At 39.1% G+C, this 20690-nt stretch overlaps 1 protein-coding gene and 1 non-coding gene across 6 annotated transcripts; both read left to right on the plus strand.

Annotated features, from left to right (window-relative positions):
- Positions 1 to 110: 110 nt before the first annotated feature.
- Positions 111 to 181, plus strand: TRNAG-GCC (transfer RNA glycine (anticodon GCC)). The gene has a single exon. It is a non-coding gene; the product is annotated as a tRNA-Gly (tRNA).
- Positions 182 to 214: 33 nt separating this feature from the next.
- KATNA1 (katanin catalytic subunit A1) lies at positions 215 to 19894 on the plus strand. 5 transcript variants are annotated; one of them, XM_074896578.1, is made up of 12 exons: positions 4400 to 4418; positions 4498 to 4561; positions 5533 to 5707; positions 6425 to 6582; positions 8873 to 9056; positions 10571 to 10692; positions 12027 to 12132; positions 12471 to 12629; positions 13733 to 13859; positions 15428 to 15562; positions 15839 to 15965; positions 19537 to 19894. In XM_074896578.1, the coding sequence occupies exons 3-12, from the start codon at positions 5537 to 5539 to the stop codon at positions 19733 to 19735; spliced, it is 1488 nt and encodes a 495-aa protein (XP_074752679.1). In that variant the 5' UTR covers positions 4400 to 4418; positions 4498 to 4561; positions 5533 to 5536; the 3' UTR covers positions 19736 to 19894. The 5 variants fall into 5 exon arrangements, with proteins under 5 accessions (XP_074752682.1, XP_074752678.1, XP_074752681.1 ...); XM_074896581.1 differs by lacking the exons at positions 4400 to 4418; positions 4498 to 4561 and adding an exon at positions 215 to 595 and having other exon boundaries at positions 5513 to 5707; XM_074896577.1 differs by lacking the exons at positions 4400 to 4418; positions 4498 to 4561 and adding an exon at positions 217 to 595.
- The last annotated feature ends 796 nt before the right edge of the window (positions 19895 to 20690 follow it).

A 20690-nucleotide genomic window follows, 5' to 3' on the forward strand; every position in this document is an offset into this window, starting at 1 on the left:
ACCGCCCCGCCGCGACCGTTTGAAAGCGCGCGGCAGCGCGCGCGCGCGCCGGCGCGCGCCTCGCTCCTGTCACCTTCGACAGATGAAGGCGGGAAATGTCTATCGCACTAGCATTGGTGGTTCAGTGGTAGAATTCTCGCCTGCCACGCGGGAGGCCCGGGTTCGATTCCCGGCCAATGCAGTAACGGTATTTTTTTTTTCTCTTAGATTTTTTGTCGTTCCTCCCCGTTGTTGTTTGTTTTTGTGGTGTTGTGGTTTTTTCTTTTCCCTTTTTTTTTTTTTTTTTTTAAAAAAAAAACTCATCGCTCTTAGTCAATGTTAAAACAGGCACTAACGTGTTGTCGGTCCCGCTTGGGCGGACCTTGAGTCTCAGCACACACACGCTCGCCGCCGTCCTCCGGCCTTACCGGGCTGGAAGTGACGCAACCGGATTTGTCTTCAAACTGCCGGCGGCGGCGGGAGGAGGCGGGCAAGGCCGGGGGAGGGGTCAGCGCCTCTGGAGAAGGAGGAGGAGGAAGGGGGAGGAAGAAGCGGAGGGGTCCTGGCTGCTGCGAGCTGCTGCTGCTGCAGCGGTGGGGCCGAGCTCCGGAGAAGAGTAAGTGAGAGAGGCTCGCGGTATTTTCCCTCCTCAGGGCGGCCACGTTGTGGGGTGTCCCCCCACCAGCTCCCCCCGGCCTCTCCGGGGCCGTACGCTGCCCCTGCTCGGCTGCCTGCTTGAGGCGAGGGGCGACGTCCGCGCCCCGCGTGGCGTGGGCCTCCCTGGGGGGACCCACAGGCACCTCTCCGCCCTGGGCGGCAGGAGGGGTTCGGCTCTTGTGTGCCGCGGCCCAGGGGCCGGGCGCCGCTCTGGGGGTGAGTCGCCGTGGTCGTTGCTGCCGTGACACCCGTGACCATTGCACCGTGGTCGCCGGTTTTGTGTCACTGCTGTAGCTCACGCGTGCTCGGGGCATCGCCGTGGCCTCCCTGAAAGTCAGCGAAACGCGTCTGCCTGGAGGTGTGTGGCCGCTCAGCACCCTGGCCCTGCCGGCGGGCGGGCTCCTCTCTGAGGGCACCAGTGGCACTAGTTCAAACGCTGAACTTTGGTTCGTACTTCTCCCTTCCCCCTCTTTTTTTTTCTTTTTTTCTCCTGTTGTTAGTGGAGTAAGCTTGTTGCAGTTATGCTAGTTTTCGCTCCGGAGAGAAGCAGTAGGCAGCAATTCTAGATATCCGTTCCTCTGGAGACCCTTCTAAATTTTTTGAGAAATCTGCTAATTTAACATTGACCGTGTAAAAGAATACTAGCCCCTGCGAAATAGGGAGTAACGTGACTTTTTTTTTATTTTTAAGTCTTTTTTGAAGGGCTTAGCCTCGAAAACAAAATCATCTGCCAACAGTGCATCCAATGTTTTGTGGGTTTTTTTGCATAAACAGCTAGGTGTGCTTGTGTTAGTGGTTGCTGATGGTTTTTCTTTGACTACCGTTACTGTTACGTATAGTAAGTGGATGAGAACGAGTTTGTTTAGTATCCAGTAAGTCTGACAACTCTTCTATTTCCCAAATAATTAAGACAATCGCTTGTTGATACTAAATGTTGCTAGGAGTGGATGTTATGAAGAGGAGTTATTAAAGCTGGAAGAGAACTCAAATATGATGCAGGCTACCATGTCATCAGTAAAAACTGATTCCTGTAAACTGTTACTTTGGGGATTTTTTTCTCTTCTGGCTTGCTGAGAGAACTTTCTGAATTTTACATAATTGCTTTGAAGTCAGAGCCTGTATAGCAGGCTGAGATAATGGAAACGTACGCTCTGCCAAACTTCAGGCTCTGGCTAAGTTCAAACATTAAGGTTGGACTCTTTAGAAGTATTTTCCTTGTATAGTTTGTGCTGTTCTTTGAGTCAGCAGAGTAACTGATGGCTTCCTTTTAGTAGCTGATAGACCCCAACTTTAATCTTCTTTCCCATCTGTGTATCATCTTTTATTTTTTAAAGTGCGATTTTTTTTTTTTTTGCAAAGAGATTGATACTGTGTTCAGTTACAGCTTCCCAAATTCTAATGTATGAATGCAAGTAGAAGTTACTTATAGTGTTTCCTTATGATAGTTCCTTGAAGTAATTGTGGAAAAGCATGATGAATCCTAGTGTTTTCTTGATGATGGTCAGGCTGTTATCTTTAAAATAAAATATAAAAACAAGTTCCAAAACATTCTCAGAAGTTGTAGGTACCTTGAACCTTTGTTAGGTTTCAACCCCTGCTGCTCTGAGCTGTTCCAAACTCTAGAAGTATTTTAGGTGCTTGGAGCAAATAATAAAATGTATTCTGTTACTGGAGATGGGTGAATTTGGTGGTTTCTATTGTGTTAATTTCAGCCAACCGTATATACCCACAGCTAGTGTAGAGAGGGAGTATTCTTACTGTACAATATCCTGTTTGCTGTAAACTTTACGAGCTCATTACTTTTTCAGTTGCTGTTGGAACATAGATAACTTCACTGGGCATGATTCATGGAAAGGTCATAGCTGATAAGTGCAGCCTTGTTGCTTTGACATCCTGTTGCAGAATAGTATTGGGTGTTTGTAAATACTTCAAAAATTAAGTGGTGCAGTTTTGTGTTTGGGTTTTTCCTCATTCTTTCAGGTCTGGTTTAACTGTGGCTTTATGCATGTTCAGGTGTCTCCCACGTGTGTTTTACACCCTACTCTGAGCTGCCACAGTCTACCATGATTTCTGCTGTAAACTTTATTCTGGTTTCAGATTAGTACACTTTTTTTTTTCCCCATCTTAGAAGTACTTCAGCATCTTCGGTTACAGGTTCAGTAAGCCTACAGACTCGCATTAGCGTATCAGCTCTGCCTGTATTCAAGTGACAGCAGCGGTGACATGTCCACACATAAGCAGAGCCAGCAGCTTTTTCTACACCACTTGTACACAAGAGCCTTGTATTTGGAAGCCACTTCAAGCTCTTCTGCTCTTATGACTCAGTGTGAAGCACCAAATTAAATTGGTTTTATAGTTTAAAATAAAATCTCTTGGATTTTCAGTGCAGTGATGAAATGGATAGATTCCTGGATTTTCATTGAAATTACTACTTTTGGTTATGTTGGGAGCATATAAATTTAAGTGAGCACTACCTTCCCCCCCCCACCCCGAGATGTTAGTAGCTCATTCTTCTTCTGTATGTTTCTCCCTTCTGTCCTTCTGTCTTCTCCCACCTGAAAATCACATTTACTTTTTTTTGTTATGTGCAGTACTGTACTTTTAGTCCCAAGCTTTCATATCTTTCTGACTTAGCCTCCTTAGGGTTTTTTTGATGCTTGCTATTTTCACAGTGCTAGGTGAAAACTACTCTTAAAAGCTTTCTTTTTTTCCTGAATATTTGAACAGAATTGCTGTTCTGCTGGGATTGCTCTGCAGCATTCAGCGTAAAAAAAAAAAAAAAAAAGTTACCTATGACTTCTCTCTGTATTTGGAAGTCTAGTGTGGCTTTAATAACTTGCTCTTACTTGATTTTTAAAACGTTTATTAGCATCTTGCTCAACTTGTGATTTCAGTAGTGTTAGTCATCAGTTTGAATTCTCAGGACAGGCAAACAGGTGTATCTGGTAGGATGAGCAGGAGTGGAAAAGCCTGCTCCCAAATATAGCAGGGAAAACCTTGGTAATATCTGTGTGATGATCCATACAGCAGTTGACAAACATCTTCAGGCTCTTTCTCCTGAGGTACAAACCAACAAAACTTCCAAGTCAAACTGTGTCTGCAAAGCCTAATTAGCCCGGGATATTTATAGTCTTTGTAGTTGCTGGTCACATTAACTATATCAGCTTGTGGACATCGCAGCCAGCTCAGCAAGTCTCTGGCCAGAGTGAGATTATATAGTGTAGGTTCTTATGATAGCAGGTTTCCAGACTCCACCCCACAGGTCTCTTCTGCGAGGACGGGTGTGGGCTGTCAGAGGCCTGTCTTCAGCAACTCTGCTGCCAGAGTTTTGCTGTTTGGGCTGAAACTTCTCACAGCAGCTATCTGCTGCGAGGGAAACTGGGGAAGGAAGAGGAAGGAAGCCAAAAGAAGAGGGTGTTGGCTCAGGGATGGATCAGCAGTGTGTTCGTGCATAAAGCTACTTGGAAGGGGACAGTAAAAGGAGTGGAAGTCTTAAAATGTTTGATTTGTACTTAGCAGCCCCTACTTACTATGGAGAGCTAATATTTTAGCGATAGATTGCCTGGTGTGTGCAAAGTGTGGCTTCAGAAACCTCTGATAATGCGTCCGAATTTGACCCTGACCTGGTCTTGTGTTCAGTCTTAAGTCAGTTTATTGCGCATGTGACTTCAGTACCTCTTACATTCTTTAAATAGTTGATCTGTATCAAGTATGCTTCATCCCAGGGCTTAGCTGTAATTGCCTGTCTGCAATTGCCTCTTACTGGTACTGGCTGGCCACAGGTACTGAAATCAGAGCAAGATGACTCTCTTGCAGGCATGTTTATTTGCTTATTTTAATGTTTTCTGTGCTTGGTTCTAGGAAATTAGGAGGAGAGTGGTGAAATTCTTGGTGTGCAAGAGACAGGAAAGTGGACACAGTGCAGGTATCTTAGAGAAGAGGATAGCTAGTATAAGTAATAGGTAAGAACATAAGATGACTGCTCCATGAACAGGGGTGACTGTAAAGAAGTCTGCTGTTTCTACTATTACTGTACTTGTATAAATAATAATTCTATGCTAGTCTAATCTAAAAGTGCAGATTCTGCTAATGCTACAAAGTGGAAGTGGTCACAGCCCATGATGTTTACTCAAAAAAAACCCCCACCACTGGTGAGGAAAAGGAGCACGTTTTGAACAATATGTTAAATAAAGTGGGTAACTACACGCTAAATGTTTAACTGTGGTCTTTCCTTACCTCTCAGTGATAATTTAGCAGCCTCAATGTTTTTCGAGAGTTTCTTTTTCAGTGTAAAAATGAAGGTGATAGGAAGGTGCAAACTGGACATTAAAAGTGGGTATTTGTTTCAAAGAAACATTAAATATAACTAAGGAATTGTTAAACAAATGGAAAAATAGCGTTCTCCACAAGGCAAAATCCAACTGTTATATGTGTGGACTCTTAAGGCAAAACAATTAACAGAATGTAGTCCATCTGGGAAAAGGGCTGCGGTTTATTGTTTGCTAGGGTTTTTTTTAAATCAGAGGCCAGTATAGTATGGATGATGCTGTAGTGCTAACAGTAAAATACCAATTTATCTTATAATAGAATAAAGAGGGAAGGAGGGTGTGCAGTTGTGGCTTGCAATGGTGCATTTAAATCTGCATAATTTATATATGCTTTTCAACAGAATCTTCATTGCATGGTACAGTTCTGTGAAGTTTCATTTCTAGTAATAGAGAAACAATTATCTTTCTATATGGATGATGTTTGTTCTAGGACATTTTCTAACCAGTATATTTTCACCTTCTGTATTTTGATATGCCAGATGAGATAATGAGTGTATGAAAATTGTTGCAAAAATTTGTTCTGGTTCTGGGATTATTTTTTTCCTTAGTATTTCTTATTTTTTTTCAGCTTCATGTTGAACATGAGCCTTGTTATGATCAGTGAGAATGTAAAGCTGGCCCGTGAATATGCCTTACTGGGAAATTATGACTCTGCAATGGTCTACTACCAGGGAGTTCTTGACCAAATGAATAAGTACCTCTACTCTGTCAGAGATACATATCTGCAGCAGAAATGGCAACAGGTAAATAGTACATTTCTGGGACGTTTTGAGGAAAAAGCATTAATATTACAAGAATTGCCTATCTTATGGTAAACAAAAGTATAAAAATACAGCATTCTCTGATAAACTGTAGTGCTGTTATCTATAGGCTTTTTTGTTATTAAAGTTGTTTTGTTATTTAAGTCATCTTTATGACTTCTTGCTCTGACAGTGACAAAAGGCAATGGAACACAGTCCTGGGGAGCCAGTGCACTGTCTGGCTTGTCAGCTGCTTGCTGATGAGTGCCCCTGTTACACTGAAGTTTTTTAGGCTGATATCACTTTGAATAGTCCTATTTCCCTCTCAGTGTTTTAGTAGTGTGACTTAGATCCTTAATAGAAACCAAGTTGTGGCTGCCGTGTTCATTTATCCTTAACACAAACCATAATTTTTTTTCATTGACATTCGATCTATTTAGGTTGTGTTCTCTTCTGTCATACTTGTTTAATATGAGAAATTTTTCAGAAGTGTCTTTGGTGATAAATCCAAAATCTATTTGTTTATCATTTAAATGTCCTGAGGAAGGCAGGAAAACCTTCTTAATATCAGATGTAGGTTATTCTTGTCTATTGAAGTAGAATCAGGGAGCTTGTGAAACCTTGTGGAATCCATCCAGGCATTACATAGGCTTGAACAGAGGACTGTTACAAACTTATTTGCAATGTGCTTAATCTACTTTTTTTTTTTTTTTTAATCAGGTTTGGCAGGAGATAAGTGTGGAAGCTAAGCATGTGAAAGATATAATGAAAACACTAGAGAGTTTTAAACTAGACAGTACACCATTGAAAGCTTCACAACAAGAATTACCGGCTCATGATGCAGAAGTCTGGTCTTTGCCAGTACCTGCTGAACGCAGGTAAGAGGAAACTTGAAGACTTAATGTTTATAAGGGCAAGGTGTGCTTTAACTTCCACCTGTTCCTGTGTAATTTTTGTTCTAGAACTTATACATGGCAAGCTGCTGGTGATAGACATCATTTGTGGTGAAGGAGATGCAATTTTGGGGGAGAACATTCTGGAGCTTTTATCTTACATAGGTTTGAATAATGTCAGGCTGCATTTTGGTTTTGTTTTTTTTTCCCTGGCTTAAGATAAACTTGTCACTCTGTGGAAACTCAACTCTATTCCTGAATTGATCTTCTCATCAACTTTAAAATAATCCTGCATGTAGCTGACATGAAAAGGATGAAGACATATTATCAGAGTAACAGTAAAATCTAGAAGTTCCCAAGCTCAGTTCCTTTTGTTCCTTTTGTTCAGCAGGTGGTTCCCTGATCTCCCTCATGAACTGGTCAGTTAAGCTCAAAGAAAGGGGTGGGAACAAGCAGCTTTAGGCAAGTGTGTTTATTTCAAACGTAATTTTGAATTATGCTGGTTAGTGTCTGTGAAGCCAAGGCCTTGTGGTGTGGTTTGACAGTGTAGCTCCTACTGAAAGGGTAGTCCTACCCTCCGCAGTTGCCTGAGTTTTTTCACTTTTGTCTCCGTTGACATTGATTAGCTGGTTCAGGATCCTAGATTGGCAAAAAAGTTTTTGTGGGGCTAGTGGTTTCTTGTTTGGCTTTTGGTTTGTTTGGCTTTTGTGTTTGTGGTTTTTTTCCTGAGATTTGTTATCTGAACTGGTTAATGGGAGGTTCTAACACGTGCCAGTGGTAGCATGAAGAAGGGAAGAGTAGTGCATGCAAAGCTGACATGGAACTGTGCATTCTGTCAGAAAGTGACTATTAGATCAGCTTATCTGTACTGTCAAACTGTTCTTTGAGGCTTTGAACTTAAAAGCTGTTTCTCACAGATGGAGAACTTCAGTCTTTATGGGTACATTTTTACATTTTTTTAAAAAATTGATTTATTTTAAGCCTGCCTTCTGAAAGAAACAGTTCTCGTGTGATCACCCTGTTTCTGTTTATCTCATTTAAGAACTTGAGAACACTGCTAGCCAACTTCATTCAAACTTTCTGGAAGAATAGATTCTGGGAGGTAGAACTTTCCTAATGTTTTGAAGCTTTCTGGAGAAGCAGTACACAAACTCCTGTTTCTGAAAGGGGAAAGACTTGAGAGAACCGTTTCTGTTCCAAATTTATCTTGCCAGCTGGTGAAGTATTGAGTTGTGGTAATATGAAAAAGTCACAGTGAAAACTTGGGCCATGTTGCATTGGAATAACTACAGTAAATTCTTATACTGAGATAGCAGAACTCACTGATTTAGGTGGAAATGAGATGTGTAATCACACTACTCCTGTATTTTGAGCTTTCGGTTGGAATTTGGAGGTGACTAGGTGTTCATAAGTGAAAGTATAGGGTGGTAGGTACTCCATTTGGAGAGTGAAGAGACTTTAACACTTCTGATCTTATCATTAGCATATTCATGTTGCCTAATATGCATTTCACACTGAAGAGGTATGTACAGTTCTAACAAACTTGGTGCTGGGAATCAGTTAAAGACAACTTTTATGAAGGTACTGAATCCTGATATGTCTGGAATGATATGTCAAAACACATCTTCTAGTTCAAGTAAATGCTCTCGAATTCCGTTTTCTGTTCTCTAGAAATATCCCTGAACTTAAACATGACTGATAGCTTATTAATGCTGGTATTTTAGGAAGGCCCATGCAAAAAGTCTGTCTGTGAGAGTGATGGATTTGTATGGAGAAGGAACTGAATTTTAAAAAATAAATCCATAATACCAGTCACAATACTGGTTTATTCATATGTGCTTCTAAAAGTAGTTTAGTTTCGAACAACTGGAGGCCTCACGTACACGTTTTCTTTCCCAGGAAGTAAAAATAAAACTGTTGTTCCCAAGAAACCTTTCGTTTCTTTGGGTAAGAGAGTGAAGACCATTGTGATAAGGAGGAGATATATTGGGGGGGGGGTTGTGGTTTATTTTTTTCTAAGCTCCATAATACTGGGATTACTTTTATTTATGAAATATAGAAAGCAAGGAGCTTGTTTTAAGCAAATGAGCCCTGAGCTTGCGGCAAAGGGAAAATGGATTCTTAGTGACTATCTAAAAATGTCTGTCTTGTTTCTGACATACAGATTTTTATCTTGAGCAAAGTGGCTTTTCAGTTTGTAACCACTTGATTTGGTTATGTAGTGCTCACCAGTGACTTTACACTGAGGCTTTTTGCATATGTTACAACTAATTAGACCTTCGCCAGGACCCAGAAAACGTCAGTCTGCTCAGTGCAGTGATTGCAGAGGTCACAATAATCGTATAAGTGCAGCTGTCAGAGGCCCTCACCGTCCATCCTCTCGAAATCCCAATGATAAAGGGAAGGCAGTTCGGAGCCGGGAAAAAAAGGATCAGCAAAATAAAGGAAAAGAGGAAAAGGTAAGCTTGCAAATAACTTAATGAAGTCGAGAAACTCAGTCTTCTTTCTTAATATTGAATCTATTCTAAAATTAGACACCTATAAAATGTTTCTTCTGTTCAAGTCAGAGTGCTGATTTGAATTTCACCTTGCAAGGTGTTTTTGCTTTATGGACAGTCTTTGGTTACGGATTAATTTTTAAAAAACCACAAACTCATATCTGGAGGAAGTGATCTGGTAAATATGGGCTTGTTTACTGCAGCTTGGAGGGAGTTGTTTAAAATTATACCACTCAGTTCCTGAAACCAAGCCTGATGGAGCTCATTCAGATGGGATGTCTTCCGGGTTCTTTAACTGCTTTTGTATGTTTTAAACTGAGATTGACACGCCTGTTTCAAAGCATTTCAAGATTTATTTAATCTTAGACCTCTTATTTTTTTCCTGAGATCTGGTATTGGCTCTGCACTCTTTTCAGTTTAGAACAAACAAAAACCCGGCATGGTTTGTGAGAGAGAATGATCTATGATTGATTCTTTGCAATTGGAGTGCTTTAATTTTTGCTTGTGTTCTTTCTGGTCTCCATAAATTTAGCTGATGACCAGAGTAAGAGATCGTACTGAAGACACTAAATTCATAGTTTTCCAAAGTCTGAATAAATCAAATATCCATGTAATAGCTTCAGCAAGCTTATGTTGTGGCAAGGTGTCATGGCCTGTGGAAACGGTATAAACCACAAGGGTGGAATTGTTTAGCTATGTAAGCTACTGCTTTTATTAGGAGCTAAATGACATTGTCTTTGAGTGATAATCCTCTCTCACTAAGGATATACACACACAGAGACAGGATAGGTCTTTTTTCTTTTTTACAGTTGTTTTGCCATCACCAGTGCTTGCTGTTAAGTGTATAAAAAACAGGGTATGTCTAGTGCATTTTATTTCCTTTCAGTTGCATGGCCTTTGGTGTTTCAGCCCTTTCAACTGTGTAACTTCTTTGCTTCTGCTCTACTGCTTCTGTATCAGTTAATTAGCTCTTTTTTACTTCTGTGATCTTCCTGCAGATCACCGTTGCTCATCCTACATATCAAAGTCCTGCTTAATTTTTTGTGTGTCCCATATTTATGACACTTAACAGGTTTTGAGATACTTGAGCTCAGTGTGACACTTTCTGATCCAGTCTCACATGTAATTTCCCCTACTCAGCTACTGTCAGATAGCTTTTGATTTCTCTGGGAGAAGAGGTGAACAGTGTTATACGGGGATAGGTGTATGCAGTTTTGATCACCTAGAAAAGCAAAGAAATGGTATCAGTCCAGTATGCTGACTTTGGGGAGAAGGAAATGGGACCAGGGTAGTACAGAAATCTGGGTAAACACATCAGTCCTACAGTGCAGCAGTAATAGGGATGCTTCATAATTTTTGTGCTGGCTTATGTTGCTGCCTTCTAGAAGTATTATGCTGTTGTTGACTTCTTATAAAAATCCGTTAGTAGCATAACCATTATTATGTAGTTACGTTGTTATATCCTATATATGCAGAACAAATCCACATCTGAGATTTCAGAGTCTGAACCAAAGAAGTTTGATAGTACTGGATATGATAAAGATTTAGTAGAAGCTTTGGAAAGAGATATAATTTCTCAGAATCCCAACATTCGATGGTAAGTTTGAACACTGCTGCCAGTCTTTTTGAGTTGTTTCTTTTTCATCGTTTCTTTTTTGTCTTACACAATATGACAATAATTAAGTACTTTAGCACATGCTTACATAAAAAGTATCTACAGATTTTCTTTACTCATTAAATAGGCAACTAAACTTCTTGTGTAGTTGAATACTTTTTCTTAAACTTTTTTTTCCACCCATAGATTCATAGTATAGTCTGGGTTGGAAGGAACCTTTGAAGATCAGCTAGTCCAACACCCTGCCACGGGCAGGGACATATTTCCCTCATTCAGGCTGCTCAGAGCCCCATCCAGCCTGACCATACAAAGCTTCTCGAGCTTTTTGAAGAGTCCTGAAATCAATATTTGAGATACTCTTTTGCATTGTTCTGGTGTCTGCCAATGTCTCTTCATTTAAAAACCTGTTTTTCTACCCAGGCATGTACCAAGATAGAAAGAAGCTATGTCAATATAGGAACCCTTTGAAATCTTGCTGGACATGGTGTGACCGCCAGTATAAAATACAATCATGTGCCAGTACCTTTACATAAATGTGTTAAATATTAAACCTTATACAAAGGTTGTTTTGTGTTCCAGATGTTTCCAAGCTTAGGTGATTTTTGTGAGGATTAAATGAGCAAAAATCTTCTGGAAATTACAGTCGGCTTTAAAAAGAAACCCTGAACAATCCCACAAATGGCTTTGTTTGCATGCAGCTCTCATGTATTTCAGCTTAATATGTAAATGTATGTTTCAGTTTTTATATTGAATCTTAAATTACAGCTTCGGATTTGAAACTAATTCTCCATATAGATATGTTTTGAAACCAAAATATTACTTGGGCACATGCTGATAAGTGGAATGCCCTGAGAGTTACCTTCAAGAAAATAAGACCAGCCTATAAGGTATCTAAGAATCAGTACATTTGTAACTTTGAAAAAGAATTCTAAAAATTCTTTTTAATTCAGCTCCGTTTACTAGTCTTCAGTAAATTTTCTCATAACAATGAAAGATTGTATTCAAGTTTCAGGGACAGTCAACCTTTTGGCAAAAGAAGAATGCATCATCTGTAACTACCATAAGTTTAACCAGCTTGCCTTATTACTCTTTCTGTGAATAAGAACAATGATGCTCTAATGAAATAATGTGTCTCTCTTTGCTTTTGCATCCAGCTCGAGTCTCCTAGCTGGATGCCAGCTGTAGTTGTTGTAGACTTTTGCCACTAGAACGTAAATAGATCCAACTTGTTTTCCTGAATTATGGAAGTGCTGTTACATAACAATAACTTTAGTTGCTTGTCTGACTCTGTCAAACAACTTTCTCTTTCTTGTCAGGGATGACATTGCTGATTTGGTAGAAGCCAAAAAGCTGCTTAAGGAAGCTGTAGTTTTACCAATGTGGATGCCAGAGTTTTTTAAGGGAATTAGAAGACCATGGAAGGTATGAAAAAATCTGATTCTTTGATCATAAGTAGGATTCTGAGATGGTATCCTGGTGGAACAAGAAACTTCAGGTGTTTTACAGTTTACATAAATTCTTTACACTTTTTAGTAACAAAATTTATGGTAAATAGTACTAACAAAATAAAGGTATCAGCCAGATAAATAGACTGACTTCAGCTATATTGTTCTAAGTAACCAATAGAAATTAATTACCTTTGAATAACTTCTCAAGGGAAAGTTTACATCTAGTATTTTAATATTATACTATTAAACAAACAGTGAAATTGTCCGTATTTTGATTCCTGTCCTAAAAGTGGTTCTTTTTCATTTTAATAGGGTGTGCTGATGGTTGGTCCTCCTGGTACTGGAAAGACCCTCCTGGCAAAAGCTGTAGCCACTGAATGCAAGACTACTTTTTTCAACGTTTCTTCTTCCACACTTACCTCAAAATACAGAGGAGAGTCTGAGAAACTTGTTCGTCTACTGTTTGAAATGGTGATTGACATTTCTGAACATAAATAGTGAGATAATGAAGTAGAATTACTTCTGGAATAGTGAAACCTTGCCAAGGTTTCGAACTCATAGCGTACATAAACAAGCTTCAGACACTTTAGGACATTCTGATTTGGCCATGTACATTCAAGATCTGGTTATTCTTAAATAGCTCTATAAAAAACTGAAAAATTGGATCATCTTTATTTTCAGGGATAGCTTGTTATATTAGACGTAGCTCACTGTAAGCTGATGAGTGTCGTAGAACATACTTGAATGTAAAACTAGAGATGGAATCTAACTGCTTTCTGGGTGAGAATCCTACTTAGTCTGTGAGTGTTTTGCTGTTGTGGGTGTGTTTTCATTTGTGTTTAAAATAAGTGGACTTCCAAAGTGTAGGTGGCTTCAAAGCACCTAACACTTGAAATTGGCTCAGCATACGGAATTTTTTTCTTCACGTGTTACCAGACTTGCGTATGCAGTGTTTGTGAGAGTGCCCAGTACTGAAGGGGGCAGCAGAGTTGCAGTTACCATAGGCAGAAAAGTCAGGAAACAAACCATCTTTTACAATATAGATTGATCATATGAAATGAGTTGATATCATGTCTATCGGTCAAAAAATGCATGTACACAATGGACAGCATCTCAACTGCTGCAGGCCAATAGCTTTTATTATCGCAGATCCTTGTCTTTGACCTCTCTTGTTTTCAGAAAAGTTGGAGTTATTTTGAAGTTGACCTGTCTCTTGGACACCGTATTACAGTGTCCTAGCTTTTAACTGAATTCTTATTCAAGTATTCTGTGATGACTTTCACAGCTATAAATGTTATTCCCAATGTGTAAAACTGCCTTTAGCTTATTAAACAGTTGTTTATAGCCCTAACAATTATAGGACTTTGCCGAAAACTGTTCTGCTTAAATGTTATTAATGAATGCACAACTGCCCTATAGCTGTGTGCAGTGGGCAAAGAGGGGGAAGGTTAGGTGGTGTTTGATACTTAAGAGCTGGTTCATTGGGGTAAATGCTCAGCTCTGAATACACTGCTATTTCTTAAATGCGAGTAGACTGCCATTTCAGTTTCTGCTTTATCTTTTGCTTTCTTTAGGCTCGATTTTATGCCCCAACAACTATATTTATTGATGAGATAGACTCTATCTGTAGTCGCAGGGGAACTTCAGAGGAGCATGAAGCTAGCCGACGTGTGAAGGCAGAACTGCTGGTTCAAATGGATGGTAAATAACCTGATCACTGGGAAGTGCTTGACTGGAGGAAACCTGAGGGAGACAAAGAAACAAAATCAAAACTTCATTCTTCGGAAGCAATTTGTTTGAAAGCCTTACATAAAATTGGGGTAAAAAGATACAAGTTGCGCTACTCCAACTGTCAGTGTGGAAGGAAAAAAGATACCAGTAATTTAACAATCATTTAGCATCTGAGTAATGACCTTATATTACTGGCCCAGAATAATGACGTTTCAGTGGAAAATACAAGATTTCAAAACTACAAAAGAAAAAAGAGTAGTAATTGCGCCTTTCAGTCTTTGCCAAGCATAGCACTTACTTCTTCAAATCCCAAGTAAAAAGTGATTCAGAAGAACTGTCACCTTGTTCCAATTTTGAACTTCAAAGGCAATCGTTACCCTTAACTTCTTTGGGATCTCTTTTTTCCTCCTAATGATAGAAATAAAAAATGAAGGCAATTTTTTCATAGAAATGGTTGGGGGAGTTTTCTTTTTAAAACACTGTGTTCATTACATTTGTTTAGTTAATATTTCACCAATCAACAATGCTGTGCAAAGTTGCTGTAAAGGCATCCTCTTTATAGCTTGGTGAGCAGGGACACAGAAAGTTGCAACTGGAAAGTGCTAATCTCTGGAATAATTTGTGATAGAATTCCATGAGTCAGAAGATTTGTGTATTTATTTCTGCTTCTCTGATGTTGATACCCTTTTATGTTTGTCTTTAAATAGCAGCAGAGCTCTAATACTACTCTCATAACTCAAGTATGTACATAAGCTAATTGTATTAGTAACAACTATTTGAAGTCCTTTTACTTGAGCATTCATAAGCGGTGTTTTATATGCAAATTTTCAGGCAGACTAGGTACAATGGCTCTTCCACAGCACAATCCTATGATTATAAGCAAAAACAGTAAATGCAGAGAGTAGCAAGTTTAATTAAATTAACTTCTTCCTATAGCAGCACTTTCACAGTACTTCAGAGACTGAGGTGTTCTCTCTGCCTCTGAGAAGCTGTGATTCAGTTCACCAAATGTAAACGTTCGCTTCAGCAGTTTGTAAGAATCCACCTGTATATGTGAAACATTTGGCCTGAATTCAGAAGTGAAGCAACCTTGTAGGGGAGTAACGCTGCTTTTACGTGGCTGTTAGCGAATACTGTTTGAGGGAGGGGCAGGTGTTTGGGTTTTGGTGTGGTGATGGTTTTGGGGGCTTGTTTTGTTTTTCCTCCCATGCCAGGACATCGATGTGAAGATTGAAGCACTGTAATGGCAGAAATACAAATAACTCTGCTGTAAAACCATTCCAGCCATGATAGAGAGGAACTTCCTGATCTGAGCAATGGCATATGCCACTGCTCCTAATTAAACAGAGGCTCCATTTTTGCTTGCAGGCTTTCATACAGATATAAAACTGAACTGTGTTGCACTTAGTGATTCTATTGCACTTGGACTCACTAAAGTGCAATAGAGTAGTTGCTTTAATATTATAGAATTGTGGATATTGTTCTTTTTATACATGAAATTTCACAAAACATTTTACTTCCTCTTTTGTCCAATGCAGGTGTTGGAGGAGCTACTGAAAATGACGATCCTTCCAAGATGGTCATGGTACTTGCTGCTACTAATTTTCCTTGGGATATTGATGAAGCCCTAAGACGGAGACTAGAAAAGAGAATTTACATTCCTTTACCATCAGGTATGAAGACTTGGGGAGAGAAGTCGTTGAAAAGACTAATATGTAAACTTTATCAATATTCCTTTAGTTTTAATGACCTGGTTTGAAAATCTAATTGATACATGTACAATTTATTGGACATTCATTTATGAATTCAGGACCAGGTTAAATCTAAACATTGAACATTTACCTTTGTAGTAATTATTGTGTTCTTATCTTCTCTCTTACCCTTCTTCGGTTCATTATTTATCTTCAGAAAGTAAATTACATAGACTCAATTTTCTATTCTTTGATTAGCAAAAGGTAGAGAGGAACTCCTAAGAATAAATCTGCGAGAGCTGGAACTGGCTGATGATGTTGACCTTGCAAATATAGCTGAGAAAATGGAGGGTTATTCAGGTGCAGACATTACCAACGTATGCAGGTATGTTAACATTGCATCACTTGTGTTACTATTCTACAAACTCTGAGAAAACTGTTTGTAAAGTAACTAATTTACATGACTAAAGTTGTTGGATAAGAACAGACTAACATGTCTTTTATGTATGGCTAAAAGGTGAAATACTGTGTTAATATTTACTTAGATTTCCATTTGAAAATTTTCATATAATATTTTAATATAATTTTCATATAATAACGATGAAGAGTAGGTGCAACATAGTCATCTAAAGAACATATGATTTGGGTAAAATCTAATGTTCTTTCATGTATACCAGATTCCTTGCGTGAGGAATATCCACACGATGGTAAGCTTTAACTTCTAGAGTTGCAGCAGAATATCCACGTGTAAGAGGCGATAGTGGCAGAGGCCAGAATAGCTAAAGGAAAAATGTGGAGTGTTCTTCCTTCATGCCACAGAAAAACTATACCGTGTTGTGTGACATTACGAGAGCTGTGTACTCAGCACACTGGCTTTAGTGATGAGCCTGACTTAAAGTTTTCCTCTCCCTCCTCCATCTCCCCTTCTCCTCAGTACTGTTTGCATACAATCGTTTGTGGGCCTATTCTGTAACCTAGGTTCCTGAAATAATTGACTAAAAGTACCTTCTAACCCTTCCCCCGATCTTTTCTTTCAGAAATTGAGAAGGGAGGGAAAGGACTGATCTTGTAGGAGACTAATACCAGTCAGCTGGCTTACGTGTAAAGATTTGCACTGGCACAGTTGTAGCGGTGGCCAATTATGGAATCAGCAGTAAGGGACAAAGAACCAAAGCATCTTAAGATGCTGTTGTCATCTAATAAGCACCTGTGTAACTATGCTTCCAGGCTTTGGAGGTAGCACAGAAGTGCAGCAGTGCAAGGCTTGAACTCCTAGCTGTGCCAACGCAGCTGTTGTGGGGCTGTACTTTGAACAGGATACGAGAACTGTTCTGCATTAAAACCACCTCATTACTTTCCTCAAATGCAGATCCATTTCTTGCCTTGACTTCTAATACAGCTCTGCAAACCCTTGTCAGCACAGTGGAGAGGACAATATGCTGTGCCACAGGGATGAATGCCCGTAGCCTGTACGCAGAACAGCCACCAAAGGCTCTGTCAGCAGGGTCGCTGAAGGCTGAACTAAGAGTTTGGAGCCTCAGTACTCTTTCCTGAACAAACCTTACAGAGTGTCTGGGAAAATAATGGTATGTTAGTTGCTCTGAGTCAGTGTTGTGCAGATTTGTTTCACTTGTCGATGAATTTGTGATGTTCTTTTGCTCAGTCCTGGTGTTGGTTGTGCTTTGAAAGGAGTTTGTGTTAATAGGTTCCTGTTACACAAAAGACAGTTTATTTGACCTTCTGCTTTGTGCATTTTAGCTGCAGTTTGTCTCCTCTGGCCTGTTCAGTGTTCATTTGTGATTAAATTTATACTGGATGCCAATACACTTTTTTAAACATCAGAATATGTGTAATGTTTTTCAGTGAATTTCATATATATATATATATATACACACACACATATGCACACACTGTTGCTTTTTATTTTTTAATCAAAGTCCATTTGTAAAAATACTATTAAAAAAAAAAAAAAAAAAGTAAGCAAATAAACAAACCCAAAGAAACACCCAAATCTTTCATTTGTGGCAGTTTCCTAAGAGAAGACTGAGGTGGCAGCAACCAGAAATCCAGACAAACTCGTGTTTGGATGTGCGTGATTTAAAATTAGTAAGAAAGTACTTGTGTTAGCCTGCATATTTACACTTTGTTGATGGCGTCAGGAAAAACAGATCTCAGACATGGATGTTTTATTTACATTGAGACAAAAAGACATACGGCTGGTTACAAGTGCTTTTGCATGGTTCAGACTCACAGCATATAAGCATAGTAAAGTTCAAACTTGTAGAGTGTAACAGTCCTCACTAGTGACACAAGCAAAACAAAAAGTGAACCAAGAACTTCGGTTTGTTCAAGTTCCTACTTTAAAGAATTTGAGGTGAAATCCAGAGTGAAAACCAGTTCTGAGATAACAGTACAGTTCCTAACAGTCGCCATATAACTATGGAAAAATGAAGGTGAAACTTTATTTTCAGACGACATTCAGTAAATACCAAATGCATCTAAATTGCATATTAGATGTGAGTATGAACTGACTTTGAGTCATTGTTCTGAGCGGATTGTGAGGGTTGAAAGGCCTTTGGAATGGCACTGACCCCCACTGTGTGTTCCAGTGGGTGGCCTCATATTTTTTTAAATGTAGTTTTGGTACTTCTCTGGGCACTAAGAGCACTAATTGTTGATGTTGGAATAGCTGTAGGTAAAATGACTTTATGGAAGAAAATGGTGGCAGCTGCGCTTAAATTTTGTGGGTGCGTTGAGGTATGGTGGGATTTTTTTGGTTGGTTGGTTGGTTGGTTGACTGGGTTTTGTTGGGGTTTTTTGTAGACTGCTGTCTGGAAGCAAATTAGATGCATGGGATACTCTCCCATCCCCCTGGCGCAGCACCTGCTTTTAGTTCACAAATGGTGGTATAACAGCAAAGCATGGTGATATTTGGCTAAGATGGAGTTCAACAAGGCAACTTTTTTGGGTTGTTCTGAAATTCTAGTTATGGTGTTATGCATTCTAACTGCTAATAATTATTTAGTAACTTCATGCAGTCTGTCAGTTATGGTTTCCTTTAGGGGAAGGAACTGAAACAGAATATGCTGAAACCATCTTTGTAAATCCTTCTAGCAGACAATGTATAAAACGTTTTCTCTCCGGATTCTCACATACTAATACGATATCATATATCCTGTTATGATATCCCTAGGATTACCCTTCCATCTTTACTGCTAGAAAAAAAAAATAGCATTTTCTTCTTATAAGCTACATAACAATGAATTAGCAGGAACTTTAGTCTTTCAATGTTATCCCTTTATCACCTCACAAACTCATCACCTGCTGCTACTGATATTACTGTTGGAAATCCAAATGCAGTCAAACTTAATGCAGCAAGAAAATGACACACTTGTAAAGGCACTTAATGCTTATTGAGGCCAGAAGCTTGAGGAGCTACCGGCTGGACAGATATTGTAGTTTAACATTTAGCTGTGAATGTGTAGGTTGGAGGTGTAGATACTGTTGACCTCTCTGTCTTTGAAGGGGGATTCCTATTTGGACCAGGAAACATTCAAAACATTCTAGCCATGCCTATACATGGGAGGAGTGAAACCATTACTTTGTCTTGTTTCTGTTTAAAAATATTATGAACAGCAGCTACATTACTGGCATGCAGGGGCATTAGATAAACCAGTTAGTCTTTTCCTCTTTTGCCTTGCCTAGTAGCTGTTCAGAGACCCAGTGAGGATAAATCCATGTTTGAAAAATATGGCTGGCATAGTGTTTATTGTAGGTTGTACAAGCACTTGGCAAACTTCCTGTAAAATTTACAGTTCTTCATTGTATCTTTTTGAATTCAACAGCTTAACTGGAATGCTGTTGAGCCTTTCAGACAACTGAACTCACCGTCCTCTATTGAGTAACTTTTTTTCTTTTTTCTTTTTTCTTTTTTTTTTTTTTTGCATTCTTCATAGGGATGCATCATTGATGGCTATGAGAAGGCGTATTGAAGGCTTAACACCAGAAGAAATAAGAAATCTTTCCCGAGATGAAATGCACATGCCAACAACTATGGAAGACTTTGAAATAGCTTTGAAGAAAGTTTCTAAATCTGTATCTGCTGCGGACATTGAGAAATATGAGAAATGGATAGTTGAGTTTGGATCATGCTGAGTTGTCTTATCTTGAAGAAGCCACCTTATGTCTTAAAACAGCTATAGAATAATAAGTAGTGTGTCTGTGCACTGCGTGCTCTTTTTAATTTTTGTAATTTAAGAGCAACGGATGTCTAAATAAATCTTTTTTTTAAAATGCAAATTATGTCTAGCGCTCTTTGAAGTAGCTCAAAATTTACCCATTTTTCTCAAATGTAAAAGATACCGATGGGATCTGCTTTGATCTTCAAGATTTTAAAATTACTTAAGTTTAATACTAGAACTCTTGCATCAGAGGGTTTACTCTTCAAAAATAGCTATTACACCAAAAAAAAAAAAAAACCAAACCAAAAACCAACTAGCCCTGCTAAATGAGTAAGAGATGCTGAGAACTAGAAAATGAGGTGAACAAGATGCAGTTATGTAGATGGTTTTGTGAGCTGGTCTTGGAGAACTCTACCCTTAACCTGTTTCTAAGGCATTAATAAAGGAACTTGTACAAAGGATGAGATTTAGAAGAGCAACCTTTGTGCTACTAATAACCAATAGATTCAACTGAAGTTTAAGCAAGGGGCAGAATAGTCACTGGTTTACAGTATCTATTAAGTAATATTAAAATAGATTCAGTCTGTAAACTAATTCCATGCAGGCAGCAGTGGTGCAGTCACATGTAGTCTTCTTGTAAGTCTGAGAGAAAACAAAAGCTTTTTGGCACTAATTCTGATATATGTTTTTCTTCCTTGACTGTATGGTAATGTAAGCTTCTAAACTCTCAACTAGTAGGTTGGGTCCTGGTTGACACTATACATTTATTCTGGTATGGATGGCAGTGTATGTGTGTTGTGTGTGTGCTCAGCTGATTTCTGTTCATAACCCTGACTTTGTGATTGATGTAAAATATAAATTCTCTTTTTGCATTACCTGACAAGCGGAATATAGAAGCAGTTCTCGAATAATTCTTCAGTGACCATTCG

This window comes from Athene noctua, chromosome 1 (assembly GCF_965140245.1).
Source record: "Athene noctua chromosome 1, bAthNoc1.hap1.1, whole genome shotgun sequence".
Classification (NCBI taxonomy): domain Eukaryota; kingdom Metazoa; phylum Chordata; class Aves; order Strigiformes; family Strigidae; genus Athene; species Athene noctua.